Below are 26,322 nucleotides of genomic sequence, written 5' to 3'. Positions count from 1 at the left end.
ATGGGCTGGCCTAGGGACACCCGCTCACAGCTCACCCTGGGTCCTCCGTTCAGGAAGCTGCAGAGCCCAGAAAGAAGGAACAGGAACCAAACGCGCACCTACTGTGTGCCAGGCACTACAACAGGTGCTTTATTGCCGTGATCACACCTGAGCCTCCCCCAGCCTGGTGAGGTGGGAGCTGTTATCTACACATTACAGATGAGGAATTTGGCTTAAAGGAATTAGCAGTTTGCGGGAGGTCTCACAGCTGGTAAGTGGCAGATCTGTTGCCGGCACCTAGGTCTTTTTTCATCCTGCCAGTTTATGCACGGTAGGCAGTCTTCACTTGGGTGTTGATGTAACAGGCTCCAGGCAGAGACCCCTGGAGAGAAGGGGGTGCAAACCCCAGTTCTGCTCTCTTCCCTCGAAAGGGTCCCTGACCCTGGGCCTGAGACGGGCAGGGTGACCAAGTCAGAGGCCAGGTGAGGGATCGGCATCCCACAGGTCACCCCCAGGTAGCCTCCGTCCTGCATTCAGGGACTGGCATCGGAGTGGATGAGTGTGTGGGCCTCAAAGCCCCACCCATTCGTGAGCTCCCCATAAGATTGGCCTTGGTGGAGTAAGCCCCCCCCCCCCCCCCCCCCCCCCCCCCGTGTGTGTGCTCCGTGACCCTGTGACCCTTCCTAATTGCAGCTCAGGCATCCTTCTGAGTGCCACTAGGGATGCAAGTGTGAGCCCCTGGCACTCCTCCCGCAGGCCACCCTGGATCTTGCTGCGAGAACCAGGGAAGCCCCCACAGCTCAGGGCAGTTCTGAGGGTGCCAGCCCAGCGCTGGGGCTCAGAGGAGTGTGAGACGCTGCAGCCCCCAGGACTAGCTTCCTGGGGCCTGTGACACTCGGGGTGGATCTTAAGAACCGGGAGGACCAGGGTGGAAGCCGTTGGTTTTCCTTGAACTCAGAGGGCAGCAGGACAGGTCGCATTAGCCCAGCGGAGCAGACAAAGCAATTGAAAGTCATGCCTGTGTTCCCACGCGCCCCATCAGCCACTTGCTAACTGCTTTCCCCCTAGACCTGGCTCGCCCTGGGTCAAGATGCTGCGGGCGAGATAACAAGGGGACAAGATGTGCGAGTGATGGGATTTGGCAGGAGCCAGGGAGAGGGGCGCCGGGGGATGGGGAGAGGCTGGCGACCTCAGAGGGGGGACGGGGGAGGGGGAGCCCCCGCCGCCCCCCCCCCCAGGGCTGACCTTCCCTCCTCCCCCATTCTCCCTCCATCCACCTTCCCCCCTCTCACTGCCTCCCCTCTGCCTGGACTGGCTCTGAGGCACAGAAGCCCTTTGCTTGACTCTGCTGTGCCCTCTAGTGGCCACTCGGCCTCCCTCCCTGGGTTTTGCTCCCCACGCTCTGCACCTGCTCATGTCCCCTGGTCTGTGCCCCACTGGCCCTCAGTGTCTTACTGTCTGACCTCTGGGGGCGTCCGAAGATCCAACCCCACCTTCCTTCTCCTGAGCTGCCTCTCTCTCTCTCTCTCTCTCTCTCTCTCTCTCTCTCTCTCTCTCTTCTCTGTCTCTCGGCTGCTGGACCCTACTAACCACTCTTGGAACTCCCTCCTCTCCTGCCTCCGGGCACCTGGCACATACAATGTCCCCCTGCATCTCAGGCTACTGCTTGTCTCCCTAAATTCTCCTGCTCATCCTCACTGGAGCCATAGGCCTGCCCCAGAGGTAGCCTTGCCAGTGCCTCTGTATGTCCTGCCTGCAGCCCTGCCTTCCCACCAGACCCCAGGGTGGGCCCTCCTCGCCACCACCCGGAGGACATTGCCACATGGACATTGTGCTACTACCTAAATCTGCCCAGAATGTATGGTGTTTTTACCTAGGATCCCCTCCTGAGGAAAAAAAAAAAAAAGCAACTTTGTCACCACTCCATTTTATGTAGGATGATGATTTCTTATATCTCTGCATCTGCTTGTCCCTTAGCATGGGGCCAAGTGCAGAGTGGGTGTAAACGTGTGTAGGGCCAATGCCTGCGGAGCAAGAAAGAGAGATGTAAGCCAGCCACTTAGTACCTGTGTGACCTTGGACAACTTATTTGTCATCTCTGAACCTGCTTCCTCATATGTGATGTGGGCTATGTTCTTACTAAGTTATGGTGAAGAGTAAATAATATGGTGGCACAAATGGCTTCACTTGGTGCCTGGCCCATGGAACTTCTCAACGCGCACTAGCTACTGTTTTTAATAAATAAGGGAAAGAAGGCTGGGACTCCCCCTTGGAAGCCTTTCATGCTTTTGCAGACTCAATTCACATCCCCCCAGCCTTTCCTCTGGGAATCTGAAGAAGTCTGGGTGCCTGGAGCTCCTAGAAGAGGTGGCTGCCCCCAGGAGAACCAGCAGGGCAATAATGAACCTGCTTCTCTTTTGTGAACGCATTAAGTCACCAGCTCCCAGAACCCTGAGGGCACCGAGGTGCGTCCCACTCCACCCCAGAACCCCTCCCCTCCCAGGTATATCCACACGCACCTGGGACAGCACCTGTCAGGCCCAGGGGAAGCAGCTGCTCTTCTGCTCAGCAATGGGGGCTGAACAGGTGAAAGGCGTCCCAGGTAAGCCTCCCTTGGCCCCTGGTCCCTGTGGGACTTGGATAAAGAATGGGAGACCAGAGGGTTGACAGGGTGGTATCAGCTTCCAGGGGAGCAGAGAAACTTGCTTGTGTGGCTGCCAAGGCCACATCCCCCTGGGGAAGCGGAGTTAAGAGAGAGGAGCCAGGAGACGGTGACCCACCCTGAGGCCAGAGCCCTGCTGAGATGGCCTTGGCCTTGAGCTGCCAACTTGCACACACGGGCTTTTGGTTTTGAGGCTCTCTCCTAGCAAGAGGACAGGGCTGGCTCAATGCTCCTATTGGGCGAACAGCTCTAGACACAGGCATGTGGGGACGGGGGTGGGAATAGAGCAGGTGGTCCACGGTGGTAGCACAGATACACCAGATGGCCAACCTGTGTTGAGAACTTCCTATGTGCCAGGCACTGTATTCACTCATTTCATCCTCCCAACAACAGTCTGGGGTGGATACCATTGTTGTGCCCAATTTACAGACTAGGAAACTGAGATCATCCAGATACGTTAATAACCTGACCAAGCTCACCCAGCCAGCAACAAGCAGAGCTATCTGAACCCATAGAGTCGGCCTCCTGAGGGCATAACCCTAACTACCTCTCTACGCCATGCTGCTTTCCTGGGGGGGACTTAGCTCAGCAAGTGCTTGCTTACATGTTCAATAGCGTGATTATGTCATTAATGTTGATCTTCACTGCAAGACTGAAGGGATGAACCTTGCCTGCTTTTCTCTACTGATTCTCTAACGCCTTACACACAGTAAGGTGCGCAATATGAACTCAAAGGAATGAGTGATCTAATCAATCTGTCTTTGAATGAGCCCTGCCCTTGGCCATCCCTGCTTGGGGTTCAGGGCTCCGTCTCCTTCCTGTGCCTGAACCAGCATCCCAGGAGTACTGCTATTGCCATGGTGACAGGAGGCCATCAGAGCCGATGGCTCACTCAGGTGGTCCCGTCAGCTCCCTGGGTGTAACCCTTTCTGGCTGCTGGTCCTGGGAGTTGCTGATTTGTACTTGGCAGGAGGTAGATATGGGAAAAAAGTACGTGTGTGTGTGTGAGTGTGTGTGTGTGTGTGTGTGTTGGAGGAGGGTCCCTGGGTTTGAATGTGTATCAGTTGGAGGGTATTTGCCTGCAGGTTTGCTGGAGAAAAATGCCTGGGTCAGGGAAGAGGATATTTTATGAGCTGGAGGCAGACTTCAAGCTGGGGATGGGCCGTATGGCCATGATCGGGGCAGAGGTGCTAAGTGGGGAGGCCCAGCTGTGTGTTCCAGAGTTGATAACCCCATTTTTCAAGCCAAAAACCAAAGCACATCATTCAACAAGGGGCTTCTGGTTTGTGAATGATTTATAGGAAAAATCTTGCAAAGATAAAAATTGAATCACATTTAGTTAAACATTTGATAGGTTCCTTTATTGGGAAGAATAAATTTATATGGAAATTCAGAATGATGGGATGCTAGCCCTGGGGGCTGGGGAGGTGCGGCCCATGCTGGCAGGGGGCTATAGGCGGCAGGAGGCTCGGAGATGTTGCCTCAGGGCAGCCCTTCAGCTCAGCATTTAGGGACTCAGGACCCACCCCCCAAAGGGCCCTGCAATGACCATGCTTCACCGCCCCCCAGCCCTGATCACCCTGTGATGTGAATACCTGGGTGAGGGCTACATCCCCTGCTAGACTCTGTCCCCCACATATCGCAGGAGCTCAGTGACTGTCAAATGGATTAGCTAATGACAAACAGATGAAAGCATCCAGCCTCCTGTTTCCCCAGCAGCAGAATTCCTGGCTAAAGAAAAAGACACTTCCTTACCTTCATGCGTGTCCATGCCTCCTTGCAGCCCTGTCCTCCCCCACTACACCCACTCAGCAGGAAGGTGTCCAGGTCTCTCTATGGCCGTGGGAGGAAGCTCCAGGCAAGAGGGGAGGCTAGGGTGACGTCCACTCCCTGGCCAGGCCCCACGTCACAGTCCCCAAAGCCCACAGTCTGAGCCTGACGTGAGACCTGAACGGGCTCTGCAGTCATCAGCTGTCCCTCCTCCGCCTCAGCCAACCCTTGTAGCCCGCGAGGAGGACAGGGGAGGGACAGCCTCTAGCTACCGACCGAGTGGATGTGGATGCCTTGCCGGCCAGCAGAGAGTTGGTGGAGAATAGCCTCTCCCAAACTCTAAAGTCAGAAGGGAAATTGTCCCCGCTTTGTGCTTTCCCTAGTTGATCCAAGAGATGACGGGACCCCCTAATGGTGCACAGATCCCTTTAGAGCCCGGGTCGGGGTGGGGGGTGAGCCAGGGGATACAGTAGCTTCTACCTGTGTGTGTCAGTTCCTGCTTGTGGGATCAGCATCCATCCATCCATCCTTTCCCCAGTGCTGCCCATCGTCCAGGGCCCAGCTCAAGCAGTACTTAGTGAGCACTTACTTTGTGGCCACCACCTGCCCCCCATCTTCAGGGTGGCCGGGAAGATCACATGAACACATAGGGAGCAGTGAGAGAGCAAACAGAACAGTGGCTACGGCCTGTGAGGGTGGAGGGTCAGCCAGAGAAGTAGGACTGCCTTCCTGGAGGAGGAGGAGGAGGAGGAGGAGGAGGAGCAGGAGGAGGAGGAGGGGCACTAGATGGGAGGATGGCAGGTAAGGCCAAGAGAGGAAGGTGTTCACAGAGAGAAGAGGAGGCAGGCGTGCACATGGAGATTTGGGGAACCTGGGAAAGCTGCTGTGGGGACACAGGGCGCCTGTAGGGGGGCATAAAATGGAGTTGGTAAGGGAGCAAAGGGTGGACACAGAGGTCTCCATCCGAGCCAGTGTATCTCGAGTAGGGTTTTTGCCAGTACTTTAAATATATACTTCAAGTTTTAACAAAATAAATGCTTATTCTTAAGATTGAATTGGGTTTTTAACTTACATTTAACGTAAAGGGAAATTGTATCAGTGCTCAGTAGAAAATTAGGATAGAATGGAACAGGATAGAAAATGACTATAAAAATAAGCACAACGCAAACAAAACTAGGTTTCTGCTTTAGTCCACTTGGGCTGCTATAACAGAACCCCACAGTCTGTGTGGCTCATAAACAAAGAAATTTATTTCTTGTAATTCCAGAGCCCGGGAAATCCAAGATCCAAGTGTCAGCGTGGTCTCCACCCTGGTTCATAGGTGGTGATTCCTCACTGTGTCCTCACATAGCACAGGGTGCATGGGATCCCTTCCATCCACGAGGGTTCCACTTGCAGGACCGAGGCACCTTCCGAAGGGCCCACTTCCTAATGCCCTCGTGTGGCTTTGGGCATCACCATATGAATTCTGGGGGGAAGCAAGTGTTCGGACCATAGCAGTTACCAAGTCCTAGCTGCGTACTGTTCCCTTTAGAAGCCTCCAGGCCTGAAGCCTGCTCTCTCTCTCTCTCTCTCTCTCTCTCTCTCTCTGTTACGAAGGAAGACAAGCAAGTGTTAGGTGCTATAGGCACACTAGCACCAAACTGAGACTTTCTCCTTGACTCCTTCCGAGAGACAGAAGAAGACTGAAAAGCAGAATGTCCTCACTGTGAATCATTGCTGCTACTGCCTGGGCCGCATCTTCCAGAACACTTCCCATTACTCCTGGGGCCAGCATCCATGTGGTTAATGCTTCATCCTTAACGTGCAGAGAGGAGCCCCGACCACAGCCCGTGTCCATCTGCCCTGGGCCCCAGGCGTACCTGGAATGTTACTCTCTCTTGCAGGGAATACCAACAGCATCTTTGCTCTGGACTACATCAGTGGGGCGCTGACCTTGAACGGCCTACTGGACCGAGAGAACCCCCTGTACAGCCACGGCTTCATCCTGACGGTGAAGGTGAGAGCCAGGCAGCAGGCACGGGCCTCCCGAGTGCAGGGGCCCCCACCGCGGTACCAGCCTCCAGCAGCGCCCCCCTGAAGCTCCAGCAGGGCGGTGCTCCTGGCCCCTCACCTGCCTGGGTGCTGGGGCTCGTGTCAGGACGGGACCACACCTCCCAGCATAGGCCGGGTCAGGGGCCGTGCTGGCACCCCACAGCCATGATCAACAATCACACAGGATTAGGACTTTCATCCCCATTTTAGGAACCAGAGAGCACACAGTAGGTGCTCATCGGTGGTCCTGACGGTTACCCATGATTCCTAGTTCTCCATAGTAGCCACCTCAGATTCTCATGTTGACCCCATTTCTGGGGTTTTTCCCGGTTCTAACTCTGACGGCCTCCCCCAGGGACTATTCCCTGGTTAGGAAGCAGCAGCGTAGTGGGGGGAGGTGGGAACCTCTAGGGTCCTTACCCTGGAGGTGTGGTGGAGCCACAGCCTCTGGCCCCTGTCGCCCCCTAATGACTATCTTAATAGAAGACTTCTGGATCCTTGTATCTGCTTCTGCACTGTCCGTTGTGGTATGTTGTGCTGATTGAATAAAACCTGGCCTCACAGATTTGTAATTGGAAAAGAGAAGATTGGGGTTTGTTTGTTTGTTTTTTAGATTTTATTTATTTATTCATGAGACACACACAGAGAGAGGCAGAGACACAGGCAGAGGGAGAAGCAGGCTCCCTGCGAGGAGCCCGATGCTGGACTCGATCCTGGGACTCCAGGATCACGCCCTGGGACTCCAGGATCACGCCCTGGGCCGAAGGCAGATGCTCAACCACTGAGCCACCCAGGTGTCCCATGGCCGCTTTTAATTAAAATCTATGATTTGCAGAGGCATTCCTTGGGAAACCCATTTAAGGTATGGACTTTGCCTGGGCCATAGGGTTCCTCCCCAGCCCCATGGACTGAGGTGGGGGAGGACACAAGGGCTGGGATAGGAGCTTCCATCCTGAGGAGGACAGAGGAGCCCAGCCTGGCCCTTGATTGTTCTCCTTGACTTTGGGAGGGATACAGAGCGACAGGTTGATTAGCCCTCCTTGGCCAGCTGGCTCCTCTGTCACCACCCAGGGTGCACACATGGTTGGGGTAGGGGGGCCAACACCACCACTTTCCCATGTTGCATCAAGCCACCAAGCCACGGGCCCCTCTCTGCCTCCCCTCCTCTCTGCACGACTCCTGTAAGGCACACAGTTCCAGTTGGAGAGAGCTGTGTCCTGGCCCCAGTGGCGCCACCAGCTTACTATGGGACCCTGAGCTCATTTTTTCCATCTTTATATAAAATGTGAGGGGGAGTTCACAAACTTGGCTGTGAATCCAAATCTCTTGGGGAACTGGTAAAAGATAGCTAGTCCTGGGCCTCCCGCCCAGAGACTCAGATTCAGAAGATTGAGTGGGAACTGGGAATGGGTATTTGCAGGGGGGGGGGGGGCAGGTTCTGGTGCAGTGACTGGGCACCCAAGGATTTGAGCCCATTTTTCCCTGAGTCCGACCCAGACCATCATGATGCCTAGCACAGTGTTTGGGCCATAGCAGATGCCAAATTAAGTCTTAATTACCTGCTAACGCAAAAATTCTTGACCTCAGTTTTATCATCTGCCAAATTGAATAAAGAGTCTCCCTTTGCCCCTTGAGGAGCCCCTAAATCTGTCTTGTCATCACCATACCACCTCGTCCCTTTGGTCCTGGAATCCTGCTGCCTGAGTTTGACACCCACTCTGACTATGTGTCCTTACACAAGTTACTTAACCTCTCAGAGCCTGTTTCCTCAAGGGTAAAATTGGGATGATGATGATAGAGTCTTCTTCCCAGGATTGTGGTCAGGGCATGGGATAATTGACAGGAAGCACAGGACCCAGCCTTGACAAAGCCTTGGAAAGTGATGATATTATGATTACGGCTGCCTTCATCTCTGGGGTTTTTGTCCTCTACCTGCAGGGCACAGAGCTGAATGATGACCGTACTCCATCTGATGCCTCAGTCACCACGACCTTCAACATCCTGGTTATTGACATCAATGACAATGCCCCGGAGTTCAACAGCTCTGAATACAGTGTGGCCATCACCGAGCTAGCACAGGTGGGCTTTGCCCTACCCCTCTTCATCCAGGTGGTGGACAAGGATGAGGTGAGTCCCGGGAATGTGTGGTGTATCCAGACCCCCGCCCTTTCTGGGCTGTCCAACCCTGGGAAAGATGCCAAGTATCTCTAGGCTTCCAAGTCCCCATCTATAAAATAGAAACAAACATTGCTGCTGCTCCTCCCTTGCAAAAATCAGCAGTCTCTAATCCTCAGCCTACCCCCCACCCCTGCAAAAACTCTTTGAGCACACACTTCCAGTGTATAGTTCTTCATTTAGTGATTTATTTAGGAATTTTTTTAAGATTTTATTTATTTATTCATGATAGTCACACACAGAGAGAGAGAGGCAGAAACACAGGCAGAGGGCGAAGCAGGCTCCACACAGGGAGCCCGACGCGGGATTCAATCCCGGGTCTCCAGGATCGCACCCCGGGCCAAAGGCAGGCACCAAACCGCTGCGCCACCCAGGGATCCCTATTTAGGAATTATTTAGAAATATATGCTCATCCTATTAATCTAGAATGTACATTATAAAACATACACCAAAAACTAGATATTTTAGAAGTTGGAGGGTCTTGTATAAAATCGGACTTTGGGAAAAAAATCTTATTTCTGTTTGGGGTGTAGTAATGACTCCTCCTTTTCCATGTGAGTAGCATAAGTGCTTTCAAGGGGATCCCAGGCCACAAGGAGACCCCGGGGGTCCTGGAAGCCTGCAGCCTCCTGCAGGGCCCACCTGGAAGGGGCATGGGCAGCAAGTGAAGGAGAGCTCCAGAAGGCCAGGAGGGAGGAGGCTCCGGGATGGGGCTGTGCCCCACCAGGCCTGGATGGGACAGGCTTCCATGCTGACGGGGACCCTCTCAGCCTGCCTCCTCCCCACCCAGCCAGTGCCTGGTCTCTCCCCCACCTGTCAGCAGCCACAGTCCTTAATAGCACTTCTATTTATTACCGCTGCTCCCAGGCCACTCTGCTCAGGAATTCCATTAGGTTTTCCAGCCTGAGGGGCTTCTCTGCAATTACACCTCACAAGACCAGGCTCCCACACTGGCCTTGCTCCAGGCCTGGCTTCCCGCTCACTCCTCTTGCTCCTCTCTGGCTGCTCAACAGACCACCAGCACACCTGCCCAGGAGCCCCTCCTCCCATGATCCAACGGGTCTCCTGTCAGCTTCTCTTCCCTGGACACCATCCACCCCAACCCGCCCCCACCCCTGCCCCCTGACAAGGAAAGAGGGCCACAAGGGCAAGTCAGTCCCCTGTGTGTACATGTGTATGGGTGCCACATGCCCCCGTCTCCTGCTAAATCATCCCATACCCATCTGTCTGAGAAAGCTAAAGTATGTACTGAGCACCTACTGTTTAAAAGGAGCTGTATTTAGTCCTTTGAGGAAGCGTAGCCATAGAACCAAGTGTGTTTACACAAAGTGTAGTATGTACTTTTAAAACATACACAAAAATGTAGAAAGTTTAAAAGGTGGAGATAAACAGGTATAAAAACAAGTTCCAATATTTTCTCATACCCCAGTGGGCCATCTTTTATCCCCCTGGGGCACAGCACCCCCTGTAGACGCTGCTGTGTAAGTGAGAGCCTCAGGAGAAAGTCTCATCTCTGGTTTCAGGCTTTCCTGAATGTCCAAGAGAACAGAGACACTGATACTTGTGTACAGGACAGTGACAATAGATAGCAAGGGCTACAGAGCTCAGCTGAGGAAGGGAAAGGAAGGGGCCGGAGGGAGCCAGAAGACCAGCCAAAGCTCTATGGTGAAAGGGGGGACCAGGGCTGAGCCTTGGGACACACATCAGATGGTTAAAGGTAGCCAGGAGGACTAGTAGGTTGGGCAGTGGCCCACAGAGAGGCCCAGCAGGTGGAGGGAGCAGGTCGTGCCATGTGACTGATGCAGGGTTGGCATAGTGAGCTGGTGGGAGGGTGGGCTGGATGCACAGGGAGCCCCAATTCCAAACCAAGGAATTGGGGCTCGATTTTGGAGGCAACCCAGAGGGGAGGCAGCTTGTGTAGTGGTTCACGGCCCAAACTCTAGAATCAGACGGGCCCTGTGTTCAAGTCCAGCCTTGCCATTTGCTAGCTCTGCGACCTCGGGGGAGTCATTGACCCTTTCTAAGCATCACTAGGCTGTCTGGGTGAAAACGTGTCCGTTTCTATTGCGGTAACAAACTAACCCTGAAACAGAGGTTTATTTCTCACTCCGAGGTTTATTACTCACCCAGCACAAGTGGGCAGGGCGATCCCTCTCTGTGTCGTCGCTCAGTGCACGCTCTGTGATCACGTCGGTCACTGCAGGAGGGAGGGGAAGGGGGCAAGCACCAGCTCTTCTATGCTTTATCCTGTGACTTCTGCCCAGAACTAGGGATGTGGCCCCACCTCACTGCCAGAAGGCTGGGGAATATGGGGAAGCAGCTCCATGTTGGCGTCTGCCACAGGGAATGCCACCAAAGGATAGAGGAGATCAGACCTTTAGTCTGTAGGACTCAGCACAGTACCTGCCACACACCCAGATGTTAACCAGATGGATCCAGGGAGCAGCAGCAGTGCCAGAACCCCCAGGGCCTTCTTACCACCACTGGTTGGGGGATTACAGGGTCACCCTGGCCCCTTGGAGATTAACTCAGTCCTGCTTTGCTGGAAGGCCTGTCCGAAGTATCTGCAGGGATGCTGAGGGGTATCTGGGTCCAGCCTGCCTCTAGTGGCCACTCCGCACCCAGGCACAGGCATCACCATTGCCCGCTGTGGACTGGGTGCCCGGTGCTACCAGGGACCATTTCGTTCCTTGCCCTAGGGAGTTGACCAGTGTCTCTGACAGTAAAGGGCTGGCCTCCAGGGCACAGTGAGGTGCAGAGAGAGAACTACAGATGAACAAAGGCAGCCCAGAAGCCCAGACTCCCCCCCCACCCCCCATGAACCAAGGTCCTCTGGGTCATCGTCCAGCCTCGCAGTAGAGCTGCACCCAAACCATCCCAGACATGGTCCTGGGCCGATTCCCTAACTAAGAGGGAGGAATAAATTGCTTTCTGAATTGCCCTGCTCTTTTTGTATCTCCCATCTCTTCTCTACTCTCCAGAATTCTGGAGGGCTCTAGATCCGGATGGGGTCAATGCTCCCAAGGCCCCGTCAGGCCCCAGTTTCCCAGGATGGAGTGTTTAGGCATATTGCCAACGTCCAGAATCTGGGAAACAACAGGGAACCTCCAAAAGAAACCAGGCACCTTTTGTAAAAAGAGATTTTAAAAATTTATCATCTCTTCCAGTTCTCTTTCTGAGGAGAAGATACAATCTGTTGGGATTTGTGTCTGGGGGGAGGGTAGTTGGATTTGCCAGGCATGGAGGAAAACTGTGTCCATCAACAGACTTGGAGGAGGGACAGGCATGAGGAGAGGTGAAATCTCTGTGTCACAGGCTCTGCAGAACATGTGATTCTCCCTCACGCTCACTGTTATTGTGGTTTTGCAGGTATTAGTGCATAACATTTGTCTCCCCAATTCAACTGAAGGATTTGCAGGCAGGGGCAGCTCTGCTTTCCTGGCCGGCGTAACCCAGTGCCTCACACTCTGCCTGGCACCTGGGAGGCACTGCAGAGATATGTGCTGGTTGAATTAAAGCACGGCCAAATGGTAAAAGTAGCAATGAGGTGGCTCAGGGCTTTATCCAAACCAGACTCTGAGTCAGTGGCCCTGTACCGCAAAAGTCCAGTTCCCCCGAGTTTGTGTAGGAAGGTGACCTCAGGGATCCCTGGGTGGCGCAGCGGTTTGGCACCTGCCTTTGGCCCAGGGCGCGATCCAGGAGACCCAGGGTCGAATCCCACATCGGGCTCCCGGTGCATGGAGCCTGCTTCTCCCTCTGCCTGTGTCTCTGCCTCTCTCTCTCTCTCTCTCTCTCTCTGTGTGACTATCATAAATAAATAAAAATTAAAAAAAAAAAAAGGAAGGTGACCTCAGAGGTCCACGGTGGGGCAGTAGAGGTCGCCGATGGAAAATAGAAGGAAAGAGGAAGCAGTTTAACCTCTCAGGTAGCACTTTGTGGCAGTCATTTCCAGCAAGGATGCCAATCTAACTCACAAAAACTAGATGATGCTGGCTCCCCTCCAGCTAGAAGATGCTACTCAGTTTCTTGCTGAATCTCAGGCTCTGCAGGGAAATTCAGGACAACAAGGGTGCTTGAAAGACGCCCTTTCTATCTCCCAGGGACTCCACTGGGAAGTCCTTGGGAGGCCTCTGAGTCGTCCCCGCTGAGTCATTTCTTCTTGGCCCAGCTACCAAAAGATGGAAGATACAGAAGAGATGGAAGGATAGGATGGGCTGAAACCACCACCAACTCATTTGCACTGCCTGACAGTTGAGATGCAAATAGATGGTTGTAATGCAAATCACAAAAAAAAAAAAAAAATCTCAAGGCCAAGGCCCCAGGAGTCAGCCTTGGTGTGGAACTCATCTCTGAGTTTCAAATTAAAGGCAGTGGCAGCCTCACTCCCCTGTTCCTGGTGGCCAGGCGTTCTCCTCTCTTCCTCAGTGCCCTGGAAAGCCACCAGAAATAAGCAGCACACGCACCCACTTGGATTCCTACCATCTCCTACCACCCCTTTGGCCGCAGCATGTTCAGCATGTTGTGTTTTCTCCAGTTGGGTCAACTTTTCCTCTCCGGATCCCCACCCAGTCCTGCCGGAGGCTGAGCTACCCGTCCTGTTTTCCCCTCTGCACGGGAGGGGGGAGGTGTAGGTTGATCGGATGACTAGAAGTTTCTGTTCTGTTGGACTAAAATCCACTCTTCTACTTCGAGGCAAGTAGATCTCTGTGCTCTGCATCCCGCCTCTGCTGCAAAGGGCGTGTAGATCATCCGTGCCTCTGGCTGCTCTACAAATTCCAGCAAAAGGCTTTGTTTTTAAATACTGTTGGCACTGGGACCCCTCTGGGCAGACGCAGAGAGCCCCAAAATTGGCAGCGCCTGTACCTTTCTTCTCGGGAGTTGGGAGCCTTTGATCCACTTGTTTCTGTCTCATTTCTGACCCACAGCCTCTCAGCCCACATTTCCTGCTGTCCCTGAGAATATCTTTGCAGGGGGGAGTGGGAAGTGGAGCGCCAGTGTCCCCCGGAGAGGCCTCCACTGACGGCTTCTGACTATTTCTGGGAATTGGAATCATTTGAGAAGGACCTTCAGGGGCCCCTGGTGAAACTCATAGAGCTGGGGGATTGTGTGTGCATTCGCTCAACAGAAATGCTTGTGCACCTACTGTGTGCCTGCTGCTGAGGAATTGGTACTAAAGATGCAGTCCCTGCCCTCCTAGATCTTCTGGTTCATCCCAGCTGGGAGGCCAGAGGGATAGGCACCAACACCACTCTAGGTGGAAATGAATGTCAAGAAGTCAGAAACAGGGTGAGGGATGGATGGGGCACAGCGGGGGGCCGATTTTTTAAAAATTTTTGCTTCCTATCCCCATTAATTTTTTTTAAAGATTTTATTTATGTATTCATGAGAGACAGAGAGAGAGACAGAGAGAGAGAGAGAGAGGCAGAGACACAGGCAGAGGGAGAAGCAGGCTCCATGCAGGGAGCCGGATGTGGGACTGGATCCCGGGACTCCAGGATCACACACTGGGCCAAAGGCAGTGCTAAACCGCTGAGCCACCCGGGCTGCCCCTAATTTTTGACTCAGAGGTTCCGGACGGCCTTCCAAAGAGGTGCCCTTAGAGCAGAAGTTAAGAGGTGTAGAGGAGGCTGCCATACAGAGCTGCAGAGGTGCTCCCCTGCAAGGGCAGGGGTCCCCCAAGAGGGGAACTGGTGGGGCATTTTCAAGGGGTAGAAAAGAGACTGGTCAGGGGGACCTGGAGAGAACTGCAGGGGGTGAGGCAGCAGCAGCAGCGTCAGCGTCAGCGGGAGCCAGGCCAGGCCCTGCAGCCACAGGAAGGTGTTTTTCTGTTACTGCCAGTCCATTGGGGAGCCAGGAGGTTGACATGCTCTGAGTCACCTTTCTTAAGGGGCCCTCTGATGGCTGTCTTGAAAATGGGCTGTCAGGAGCCAAAGGTGGAAGCAGGGAAATGTAGCAAAGCCGCACAGAAGCCGCCCCCCCTCACCTCCCCCAGCCACCTGTTCCAGCCAGCAGGTGCTTTCCAGCGTCTGATGGAGGCTCTCTTACAGTTTAGCTGTTTTCCTCTCAGGGTGGCAAGAAGCCAGAGAACCCCAGTCCCCTTATTATGAAACCCAAACAAGTCCAATGGAAAACACCTTCAGAACTCTGCCCCGGAAGACCGTGAATGACCCACCTTTTTGGTCTTTGTGACAGAGGCTCTTCCGAGTTAAAATCGGCTCAGGATTCTGAACCGTGACCCAGCATTCTGCTACCAGACCTACCCCCACTGCCCAAGGACGGTGGCAGAGAGAACCCTTGAGCCAAGTCCCACCCCCGTTCTGCTCCTGACTCACAGAGCGATTCCGAGCCAGCCAAGTCTTCACTCTGTACCTCAGTGTCCCCCTCTGGAAAACCATGGGTGGGGCCAGTCAGTCTCAATGAAGACTCTACAAACCCTTAATCCAAGAGGACCTGGGTGGGAAGGAGAAGGTTCACTCCTGCCGCTGGCCCACCCCGCACCCCTGCCCAGCGTGGGCCCCTCCTCCCTTCCCTGAACTCACTCCAGCGGCCTCTGCTCCCTACTTTGGGCAGAGGGATCTGGGCTCATTTCCCACCCCCAGTGTCCTCTCCCACCCCGCCCGTGTGCTTGTTTATTTGGTGTCACCTGGAGCACCCTTTCACCAGGTAGGGTGAGATGGAATGGTGAAAAATGAGCACTTTGAAGCCAGATGGCCGTGGTTCGAATCCTGCTGTGCTACTTTTGACCTGTGGAAGCTCAGAGGAGTTCATTTATCCTCTCTGATTCAGTTTTCCTGTCTGCAAAATGAAGACAGCAATGGTACCTACCTCACAAAGCTGTTACGAGGATTAAGTGAGTTAATATGTGTATTTGAAACTGTGCCCGGCCCATAAAAAGCACTCTTTAAATTTTAACTGCTTGTACTATCCCAACCCTTTGAGAGAGAGAGAGAGAGTATTGTTGTGTTTCTTCAGAGAGGAGGCAGTCGAGGCTCAGAGGGGTTAAGGAGCTTCCCCAAGGTCACACAGCCAGTGGGTCACAGAGCTTGGCCTTGAACTCTCAATCCTGCACTTCTTGCTTGCACTGGGGAGCTCCGCATTTGCGGCCACAGCTCCCCATTCTCAGAGGTTTGGTCCCACCTAAGCAGGTGGATCTCCCACCTCCAGCATGGCTGTGGGCAGGGCGGGGGAAGGGGTGGGAGGAGGTAAGGCAAGGTGAACGGGGACACATCTGGCAGGAGCTAATTCCTATTTCAGGCAGGAGATGACACGATTCATTTATTTGAGGGGCATAGGAAAAAATAACAGAGAATTACCCACCTCCCCAAGGAGAAAACATCACCAAATACATAAATAAAAGAAAGCAAATGATAGGGAGAAAAAGCCATATTCCAGAATACTGGGTTTACTTGTAGGGATTGTGGGGGCAGGGGGGTGTAGGGGGCAGGGAGAAGGGGAGATTGTTCTCATTCTCCTGCTAATCTGGGCCTCGTTTTTATCCATCACCCTTATTCTCCATTCCACATGGGTCCCTGGCCTGTCAGGGAGCCCAGCCCGCAACCTTGTATTTATTTAAATTTATTTTCCCATTTGTTCTTACTCGTCAGTCTGTCCAGCGTGAAGTTGCTCTGGGCCCTGTACCCATGCAGCCCTGCACAGTTGTAGCTCTGGGCCCCAGGGGCCTCCGCCAGGCTTCCTTTCAGTCCAGAGGTTCTTACCCCAGAAGTGGGGGTCCACTGCCTCCCCAAGGCATCCGTGACCCTGGTTGGAGAAAAATCTGTGTCCTTATTTTCACTAACCTGTAAATGACCGTTAGCACTCCCTTTAATTATGAAAATAGAAACAAACAGTGGTATTAGCCATACATGGGACTTTGACCCCGAGAGAAACCTCAGACATTTTCATGTCACGTTTCAGGGGTCCTGGGATCTCAACAAACCATTGATTGTTATCACTGCTCTGAAATTACAGCGTTTGTTAACCCCTCTGCCCAGTCTTATTGTTTAATGCATTAGGAAGCACATCATTCTTCTTTAATGCCCTTTTAAAATACCTGGTAACTGTATTTCAATGCAATGAGTTGATTTTGTGGTCTCATGTATTTTAAATTTTTTGCAAATTAAAAATGTTATTTTAGGAAGGGGGACCATAGGCTTCACCAGACCATCGGAGGGGTCCTTGGCACAAAAAAGATGAAAAAAAACAGGGGACCCTCTGCTCATGAACTACCACCGTTTAGCCCAGCTCCCTCCTTGGGCTTTTGTTGTAAGGCTGACCTTCTGCTGGGGGGGGGGGCAGAGTTGGCATCCTGAACCACACATGCATTTGGAATGAGGTTGGAGCAGGGAGGTTCCACGTCACACATTCAGCGGAGGGTCCGTTTTCCAGCTGTGGATGCTCCAGGCCACTGTTCAACCGGGCCCCATGTATCCATCCACCAGCATCTACTTTGCAGTAGAGACACAGGGACTCTATGTCCCTGCCACCCCAGGAAGTGATCCCACTTGCCCTAAACTCTCCCTACCTGCTGATGTGACCCCGAGAGAGCACAGCTCTCCGTTTTCCTATTTTCCAAAGCAATTGGAACTAGAAACCAAACTCTAGAAGCGGTAAAGAGATGGGGAAGAGAGGGAGGGCCAGGCTGCCAGCATCCCCGGAAGCAGATGTGTGAGTTTTTGCACTTTCTGTGGATGTATGATTATCTAGTTATCCAGACTCTTTTCTTCCCTCTATTAGGGAGATAAGTGGGATCTGGCTGGAAATCACCCACCTCCCACTGAATCCCCTGGGCGGTATAAAGGAAGTAGATAGAATGCCTCCAACATTCTGCACCTCTCACCCAGCTTGTGATTTCATCAGTGACACGAAGCTGAGGGGAAGGAGGGAGTGAGGGCTCTGGTCCAGGGAGCAACCAAGATGAAGCACATACTGAAGTGGAGGTCGGCAGTGCCCTAACCCCAGTTCCCAGGCCAAGGTGCCCATCCTGGCTGCTTCTCTTCCTGAAAGCTTCTCTGGTGATCTGATTGCATAGCCGACTAAGTGTCCACCCAAAGCTGTGTCCACACAGCCAGTACCTGGAATCGTGGCGCCTGCGTGAGCATCACTCTGCACCTTTGTTTGCCGGGCACAGGTCTGTTTGCAAGACCTCCGCTGTGTCACAGCTTCAACTCACATTTCTCGGGTTCTTCCCCCAAGATTTTTAGGCTCTCCAGGAAAATGTCTGTTGACTTCAAAGCAAAGCCATTCTGGAAGGGAAGCCAGGGGAGCAGGGCAGCCCCATCTGCTCTATTTCCTATTAATTTCTCCCCAGTTGCCTTCACCGAGGCTCTTATTATGACGATGGTGATTATTAGGATTTTTCTGTGCGAGGCTGCATCCTGTGGTGTGATTCCTCCCAGCATGCTAAGCTCCAGCTTCCTTGAGGACCAGGGGGTGTCCTCGGTGTGATTCTGACACCTCCTAATTTAGTCTCATCCGTAAATCTAATTAGCATGCTATTTACACCAGGCCCAGTAGCCCTGGCTGGGGTGTGAAGCAGGCAGCCCCACTCCTCACTGTCGCCCCTCTCCAGCTGGGCCCAGTCCCCTCCCTCGGCTAGAAGTGGTCTTTCATCTTGGTTGTGGGGCACTCTACCCCCTTCACCCACCTCTCTGGCAGCTGACCCTCTTCCCTGCCACCCACCACCCCTGTTCACAATAGGAAGTAATGGGAGTCATTTTGTCCTTAGGAGTCACGCTTCCTAAATGCAGAGCGTGGTCTTCCGGAACACCCCAACCCCATGCTGGGGGATCAGAAGCAGAACTAATGCACTTCATCCTCTGTCCTCTTCCTGTCCATGACCTCCTGGCCACTCCATACCCACCACGATGCCCCTTTTACCATGGGCATCGGTGAGCCCAGTCTCACCCTAGAACGTGATTTCTTCTTCCCACACTCCCCTACCCACCCCACTTGCCACCCCCATCACACCCCTGACAGCAATAGATGGTGTATCTTGTTTATCCCCCTGTCTCGAAGAGTAGGGGTAAGCACGGCCCAGCTGGGAGTGGTCCCTGCATGTCTCACTCCATCACTGTGCCCACAGGCAATGAAACATCCTAATTAACAAGTAGGGAGGACAGATCCCAATGGGCAGCGATGGTGAGAGTGGGCCACCAAGAGGGCCGCAGAGCCTCCCCCCAGAGCCAGCACCCAGTGCTGCTTGCCTGAGCTCCTACAGACTCTGTCCCCTGAAAGGGCCGATGGTGCAGGGGTACGTGGGGCTGGGGGCAAGAGGCATTCTATGGCGAGGCAACGTTTCATGACCATGTTGTCACTTTACCCAGGAAGGCACAGGGCAGACGCTTACTCCTCTCTCCCTCTCCACATCTTCATTTCTCCATCTGTTACCCATCGATTTGAAAAGGAACTGAGAGTAAGTTCTCAAAACCAAGGTTGTCATGCGTCTATATCGCAGGTTAAAAGGTGCAAGTTTTCCTCTTCTTGGTCCTGACACGTGCCCTGAGTCCAGAGTCAACGGGCAGGTGACATCTCTGCTTCTCTCACATGGGCAAAACTAGCCTCCGAGGAAAGCTTCTACTAAGGCCAGAGCGGTGCAAAAGCAACGCCAGCTGGCGAAGTGCAGGGTAGCGGGCACCCACGGGCCTGGGGCAGGGAAGCAGAAGAGATATCCTAGAAGGAACCAATTCGTTAGTGTATGTAGTCATCCACAAATACGTGTTGAGCACCTACTGCATGCCAGATGCTCTTCTAGGTACCGGTCACAAGTCCCGCCCTCGGGCAGCATAGGCTCCAGAGGTGGAAGATTGAAGGAACCCTGAGTCTATGGCAGCAACGAGAGCCATGGAGAAAAATAAAGCAGGGGGAGGGGTCTGAGGGAGCCAGAGGGGTTGGAGGAGGGCTCTCTGATGAGGTGACCTTTAGGAGAGCCCTCAGTGAAGAAGGGGTGCGCCATGTGGCCACTTGGAGGAAGAGCCTTCCAGGCAGAGGGCACAGCAGGCATGCGGCAGAGGCAGCAGTGCACCCACGCGTGGTGCGGGAGGAGGAGGAGTGAGGAGGATCAAGGAGGAGGGAGGAGGAGGAGCGGGGCTGACAGAGGTGGTCTGATAGGCAGCTGTGCCATCAGGGCTCAGCTTGTGCAGGAGGGAGGCAGGAAGCCACCTGAGGGTGGTGAGCAGGGAGCAAGGGCCTTACCGTTTGAAGTATCAGGACAGTCTGTGAACACGACCCGAGTGTCCACATCCACTGCTGATGCATAAACAAAATGTGGCAGCTCCACAACGAAACAGTACTTGGCTGTGACGTTAATGCAGCCCCGACATGTGCTACCGTGTGGATGAACCTAGAAAACCTTATGCTACATAAAGAAGCAAAACACAAAAGGCCACATAGTGTGTGATTCCCTCTGTATGAAATGTCTGGAACAGGCAAATCCAGAGACAGAGAGATTTGTGGCTGCAGGGGCTGGTGGGGAGGGGAATGCGGTGGCGTGACTGCTCACGGATCCCACGTTGCCTTTAGAATGATGGAGATGTTGTAGACCCGTACCGTATTGGGGTGGTGGTGGCACAACATGGTGGGTATGCTGAAAACCACCAAATTATACGTTTTAAGTTGTTAAAATGGTGAATTTTATCTCAATCAAAAGAAAATTATTTTATTTTATTTATTTTTATTTATTTTTTTTTAAGAAAATTATTTTAAAAGATGGTCTGGCTGCCCAGGGTCAACAGACCACCCAGGGCAGGGCCGTCACTGGGAGATAAGGATAGTAATTGCAGGTGCTATTAGGGGAATGAGAGGTGCTCTGTTCCTGAACCCATTTTGAAAGGAGAGTCAGGATTTTGGGGTGTGTGTGTGTGTTGTGGGGTGTGTGTTACAATGCCTGTGCAAGGTGTTTGACCCAAGCACTTAGAAACATGGAGTCCTTCCTTCCTGAGATGGTGAAGGGGTAGGTTTAATGAAGAAAAGGTGGTATCTGTTGGTTAGCTTGCAACACGTTACATCTGACATGTGTGTTAGATATCCATATGGAAACATCGAGAAGGCAGGGGGGCATGCTGATAAATGTCCAACAAGCAGCTCTAGGTTGGGGGGCCCCTCATTTGTAGCACTCGGTGAACTCTCTGGTGTAAATCCTCCTACCATATGGACCTCAAGCTGCCAGCATGACCGCAGCTGGCTCACCTAGATCCTGGAAATATCCCACAACATGGGCCCAGGCTAGAGATAGAAACGTAAGCATCGCCAGCACCTGGACTGTATTTAGAGCCACAGGTCTAGCAGGGCTCACTGAGGCAAGGGTTGTGTGTAGGGAGAGGGGGGCTGGGGCAGCCCAGCGTTCACGTTAGGGGAGATGGCGGTGAGCCAGCAAAGGTGACTGAGGAGTGGCCCCAGGGAGGAGGAGGACCAAGAGGAAGCACGCAAGACAGAAGTGTGATGGGGGGGGGGGCACCGTCTGCAGGAAGAGGGGCACAGCTCCGGAGAGGGAGGAGGCAGCCAGCCCTAACATGCAGCAATATTTGCCAATTAGCATAGGGATCTGTGTTTACTTTTCTGCTTTCAGCATAATGACTCTTAATTGCCCTCATTAGGGAATGTCCAAATCCGCTAACGTTTACAAAGCAGGCCAACCAGGCCCTTTTTTTTCTTTTTTAATCCACTTGATCCTTCTCTTCCCCCTGCCTTCAAAACCCTCCCACCCCACCCTCCACCACCGCCCCTCACCCCCACCCCCTGCCCTTGATGGCTCACCTCTCAGAGGGATGCGGGACCACCCCCTCCAGCTCCTGCAGCGGTGCAGATGTCAACTCGTCCTCTAGGGACAGGACTACTTAAAAAATAAGCAGGTGGCCCCAGTGGCCCAGTGGTTTAGTGCTGCCTTCGGCCTGGGGTGTGATCCTGGAGACCCGGATCGAGTCCCATGCCGGGCTCCCTGCTTCTCCCTCTGCCTGTGTCTCTGCCTCTCTCTCTCTCTCTCTCTCTCTCTCTCTCTCTCTCTCTCTCTCTCTCTGTGTGTGTGTGTGTGTGTGTGTGTGTCTGTCATGAATAAATAAATCTTAAAAAAAAAATAAGCAGACCACTAAGGGGAAGTAAGAATCCCGTGATCCCAAAGGCATTATAGGCAGTGAAAGCAGCCAGTCTCAAAGGCTACATTCTTTCTGTGTGATTCTTTGACATTCTCAAAAAGACCAAGCTATGGTGACAGAGATTACCATCAGTGGTTACCAGGGCTGAGGGGTAGAAGAGGAGTTGACTGTAAAGATAAGCACAGGGAGTTTGGGGGACAGTAGAACCGTTCTGTATCCTGGTTTTGATGGGGTAACACGAATTTATACATGTGTTAAAATTCATAAAACCAAATGCCCCCAAATGTCAATTTCACTGCATGCTAATTTTTATAATTATAAAAATCATAAATTACTGACGACCTCTCCACATCCACACCCTCCCAAAAAAAGATGAGGCGAAAGGTAAGCAGCATACACAGCACCACGGGGTGAGCTTTTGGACTCAGCACCATCCTTCTCCCCACTGTCTTTTAATTCAGCAAGTAGGTAATCTGTACCACCCCCCGCACCCCACCATAAAGCCAGAAAGGGAGACCAGAGAACCTTGAATGCCAAGGTGAGTTTGAACGTAATTCAGCAGGCAAGTGGGAGCCATCGATGATTCTTGAGCACGAGCGATATCCTCATAGCTGTTCTTTAAGTTGATTGATCTGGACACCAGGAGAATGAAGACAGTGAAGTGACAGAGGATGATGGCAGACAGCAGGAAGGGCAGGGACTGGATGCAGGGTTTGTGGAGTTGGAATGCGGCTAGGGTCTGGAATCTCAGGGGCAAGAGTGCAGAGAAACCCAGAAGGGCAGGCTAAGAGGAGGAAAGAAGGTGAGAGCTGCCAGCCTCTGCCCGCTGGGCAGTGGCCAGGCCCGCCTGGTGTCCTCTTCACCTCGGCTCACTTCCTCATCTGAACGCCCTCCACCCACCCTTGCCCACTCCCTCCATTTCCGTCTCTGTTTTTCTTTGAGTCTGATTATCCTCTCTTGCCCCCCTTCCCAGCCTTCCTCCTGCCTCTGTTTTTTTCCTCACACCCACGCGCATTCACAGATAAGCACTCGCAGAGCCCACTCATTCGTGCATCTCTTTGTCCATTCAGCCGTAGTTGTGTGCCCCGTGCCCCATGCGAGTGCCTCGCGAGGTGTGCAATGTGTCAGGTAGGAGGGGCTCTTTGCAGGCTGCCCAGGTTAGACTTCTGGGATGCCCCAGTGGCTGCTGAGTGACATGCAGGGCTGTCCCCAGGCATGATCACCCACCTACCCGAAGCCCAGCACCAGTTCCAGCCCAGGATGCATCCCTTAGGGCGTTTGCAATGGTTTTGTTCCTGGGAAGGAGAGGCAAAGCTGGGCAGACCTTCCTGGAGGAGGAGGGAGATGAAATCACCCTGCCTTTGGCTCCTAGATCCCCCACACCCAGGTGCATGGCCCCTACTCCGTCTTGAGCTCTGCCCTCCGGGCCTCCTCAGACAAAGGGATCCTCATTTTGAAAGGCAGCCCTGAGAGGGCAGTTTGCCTGAGGTCACAGAGTGTGTCAGTTCCAGGGCTCCCAGGACTCCCTCCACCGCCCCCCTCAGCCCCTCCCTGCCACCTAGGGGCCTGAGGAGGTGGACTCGAAGTGGGAAAGGCAGAGGGAATACAAAGTGGTGTGATTAGCGGCAGGCAGTGTGCCCTCCCGATTTCCATAAGGCATTTAGATTTCTTTGCCTTGCCACACATTTCTCTCTCTGTGGGAACAAGGAAATAGTTTTAGCATGGTAAATAGACAGAGCCAGGCAGCTGCTGAGTGCAAAGCCCAGCTCCTGGCTCCTACCAACCCCTCCCTGCTCCTCCTCCTGAAGGCCCTGGAGGGCTGGAGGCCCCCCCATACCAGCCAGCCAGGCTCATCCTCCTCCTACGGGGGCCACAAGAAGATCCTTCCCAGCTGAGGCCCTAGAGGGAGGGGAGGGACAATTCTGGGCTTGGGGCAGACCTGGATGCACACCCTTTTCATCCTGCATTTTGGATTCTCCTTCCTGCACCTCTGAGAACACCGACACCCCCCCAAGTTTGGCCCCTTGCCCCAACCCCAGCCAAAATTCCAGTGCAGGGTTTGCCAGTGGAGCGAAGGAGGGAAAGAGTTGAAGCCAGGTATGGGGGTAAGGTCCAAGGTGGCAGCTTCTGATTAGAGCAGTAGACCTTAAGGTTAAGAATGTGGCCACCTGTGCTGGGAGGCATGCCTGGGTTGCAGGCAGGAAAACAAGGAAGGCATTGTTGAGCTTTCTACATGGGGCATGTGCCTTTCAAACAGGGTCCCTTGCAGGAGAGAGGAAAGGAATGAGGAGGGGTGCATGGCCTGCAGGATCTTTGGGATCTGGGGGGTGGGAGATGAAACATATCATCCTGGAATCAAGAGCTCAGAGCTCTGGCCTCATAAATCCTACCTGGACCCCTGTCCTGTGCACATGGATTTCCATATGGCCTGAGAAGGTCCTTGTGAACCCCTGGACCTTCCACATAAAGCTTGCCCTTTGACCATGCCCACAAGCACTATTTAGGTGAGCCTCACCTTCCTGACCAATCTCCCTAAAGCCACTTCTCTAAGTAACCCCTGGACTGGTTGCTCCAATATCTAGAGGTCCAGGGCAGCCCAAATATTTGGATCCCACCAGAAATGGCTATTTACTTGGGGCATAAAAATGAGGCCAGAGTGGCTGGTTCCAGCTGTGGGAGTAGGTACAGTTAACTCTGCTGTATTCAGGGGGTATAGGTGGCACCTATGACCCCTCCCAAGATGGGACCCTCCCAGAGCACAGGTCACCAGGGCTGAGCAAGAGCCCTTGCTTGGTCCGCCATTCAGCCATCTTCATGAGCAAGGACCAGCTCCTGTGTGTGAGCTGCGTGGGGGCTTGAGCCACTGAAGTGGTGCAACCTTTGGGGAGCACCTATAGGACACTGGGGCTGGTGTGTCAGATGCTCAGAAACTTGTTTTCCATTCCAAGTACATGACTGCCACACCTGGGCAGTGGGGGACAGCTTGTTCTCTCAGACATTGTCTCATGGAGTTGGACACCAGCTCTCCTGGTTTGCCTGCAACTGCCTGGGTTTTGTACTTTTAAGTCCCACATCCCAGGCAAACTGGGACAGCTGGTCACCTAGGGGCAGGCCTGAGAGGTGGCCCACTCCCAAAGTTGAGAAACTGAGGCTCTGAGCCAGACATGCTGGAATGCAGAAGACAGGTGGTCAGGTGTAGCTGGGCTCTGGAGGTGTGAGATTCCCATAGTGCGCTAGGGCAGTGGGCTGCAAATCAGGAAAACAATTTGAGAGCACCTGCCCCTCATTTACCTTAATGCAAGTACCCAGTGCACGTTATAATTCACTTCCCAGGAGAGCCCGGGCTGGCTGCAGGGGCAGCGACAAGATCCCTCCTGAGGGAGGGAGGGGAGGTGTGCACGTGCAGGTGAGGAGCACCTGCCTGCCTCGTGCCCTCGTCTGTGAGCAAAATAATACACACGTCCGCACGATGAAATTGACAGCTCTCTAGTATTCTTTCCCCAAAGTGCCAGCTGCCGATCGGATTGAATTAGATTTCACAGGGGTTTTTGCAATACATGGAATTCACCAGCAAATTACTCTTAAAGAGGGAAAATCAATCATTTGGAGCAGAGATAAGCTGAAGGCAAGGGAGCCTTGGATTGATCCCGTCTGTGCAGGCGTGTGTGGAATTCAGCAGATAACCTGGGGAGAGGAGGAGGGGGGAGTCTGGCAGAGAGAGGGACAGAGGAGGAGGTGGGGGAGGTGGAGGAGGGAGGAGGAAATAGGAAGGGCAATGGAAGAGGAAGAAGAAAAGGAGAAATGGAAAAGAGAATGGGGGGTGAGAAAGGCAAGGAGAAGAGGAATAGAAGGGGAGAGGGACAGGAGGAGAGGAGAGGAGGAAAAGAGGAAGGAACAGAAAGGAGAGGCCGAGAGGGCAGCAGCGGGGAGGAAGTAGAGAGAGGCCCGGAGCAGCAGCAGGAGTGGAAAGCCATCCGGAGGAGCGCAGCACACATTAAGGGCCTTAGAGAATCACCCCGGTTTACAGATCTGGAAACTGAGGCCCAGAGAGAACAAATGACCCATCCAGGAAAAACAGCTCCTGCCCACCCTGCCCAAGGGCCAGACCACAGAGGAGTTTGAGGAGGAGGGTGTAGGTGGGCTGAGAGCCTGAAACCAGGGCAGAGAAAGTGAGGCTCGGGGCCGGACAAGCCTGGCAGGCAGGAGAGAAAGACAAGGCTGAGCTACAGAAGTGTGTGCTGTGGCCTTTGCTCGGTTGTGTGTCCAGGAACAGGGCGTGGGGTCGGGGGGACATGAAGAGACAGAGACAGGTGGCCCTGCACTCAGGAATTGCACGGAGGTGCCGGCATCAGTTCTCCCAGGCTCTGAAACCTGGAAGGGGCCTGGGGGCTGAGGCTGAGTTAGGGGATGGAGGCGGTGGCCACTATCTGCCGTCACAGTGGGCAGCCTGGTGTGCTGGGTATGGCAGCAGGCAGGGCCAGAGGAGCTTGGCACACCAAGGGTGAGGGGTAGGGGACTGGCGGGAGCAGCAGGGACGGGAAGGGTGCCGAGAGGCCTGCCTCCTGCCAAGGTTCACACGGGCATGTCTGATTGGGGTTAATTAAGTGAAAGGCTGGA

The 26,322-nt window shown here is 53.6% G+C and overlaps 1 protein-coding gene across 1 annotated transcript in view; it reads left to right on the top strand.

Annotated features, from left to right (window-relative positions):
- Window positions 1-26,322, top strand: part of LOC129509498 (cadherin-23-like) — a 322,243-nt gene that overhangs the window by 218,499 nt on the left and 77,422 nt on the right. Inside the window, exons 10-11 of the mRNA XM_055325089.1 lie at window positions 6,298-6,410; window positions 8,384-8,572. Of these exons, the coding sequence (XP_055181064.1) occupies window positions 6,298-6,410; window positions 8,384-8,572 (302 nt within the window). The remainder of the gene's footprint in view (window positions 1-6,297; window positions 6,411-8,383; window positions 8,573-26,322) is intronic.

This window comes from Nyctereutes procyonoides, unplaced genomic scaffold (assembly GCF_905146905.1).
Source record: "Nyctereutes procyonoides isolate TBG_1078 unplaced genomic scaffold, NYPRO_anot_genome, whole genome shotgun sequence".
Taxonomy (NCBI): Eukaryota; Metazoa; Chordata; class Mammalia; order Carnivora; family Canidae; genus Nyctereutes; species Nyctereutes procyonoides.
Note: the sequence above shows the minus strand (reverse complement) of the source record. Positions and strands in the feature narration are given on the sequence as shown.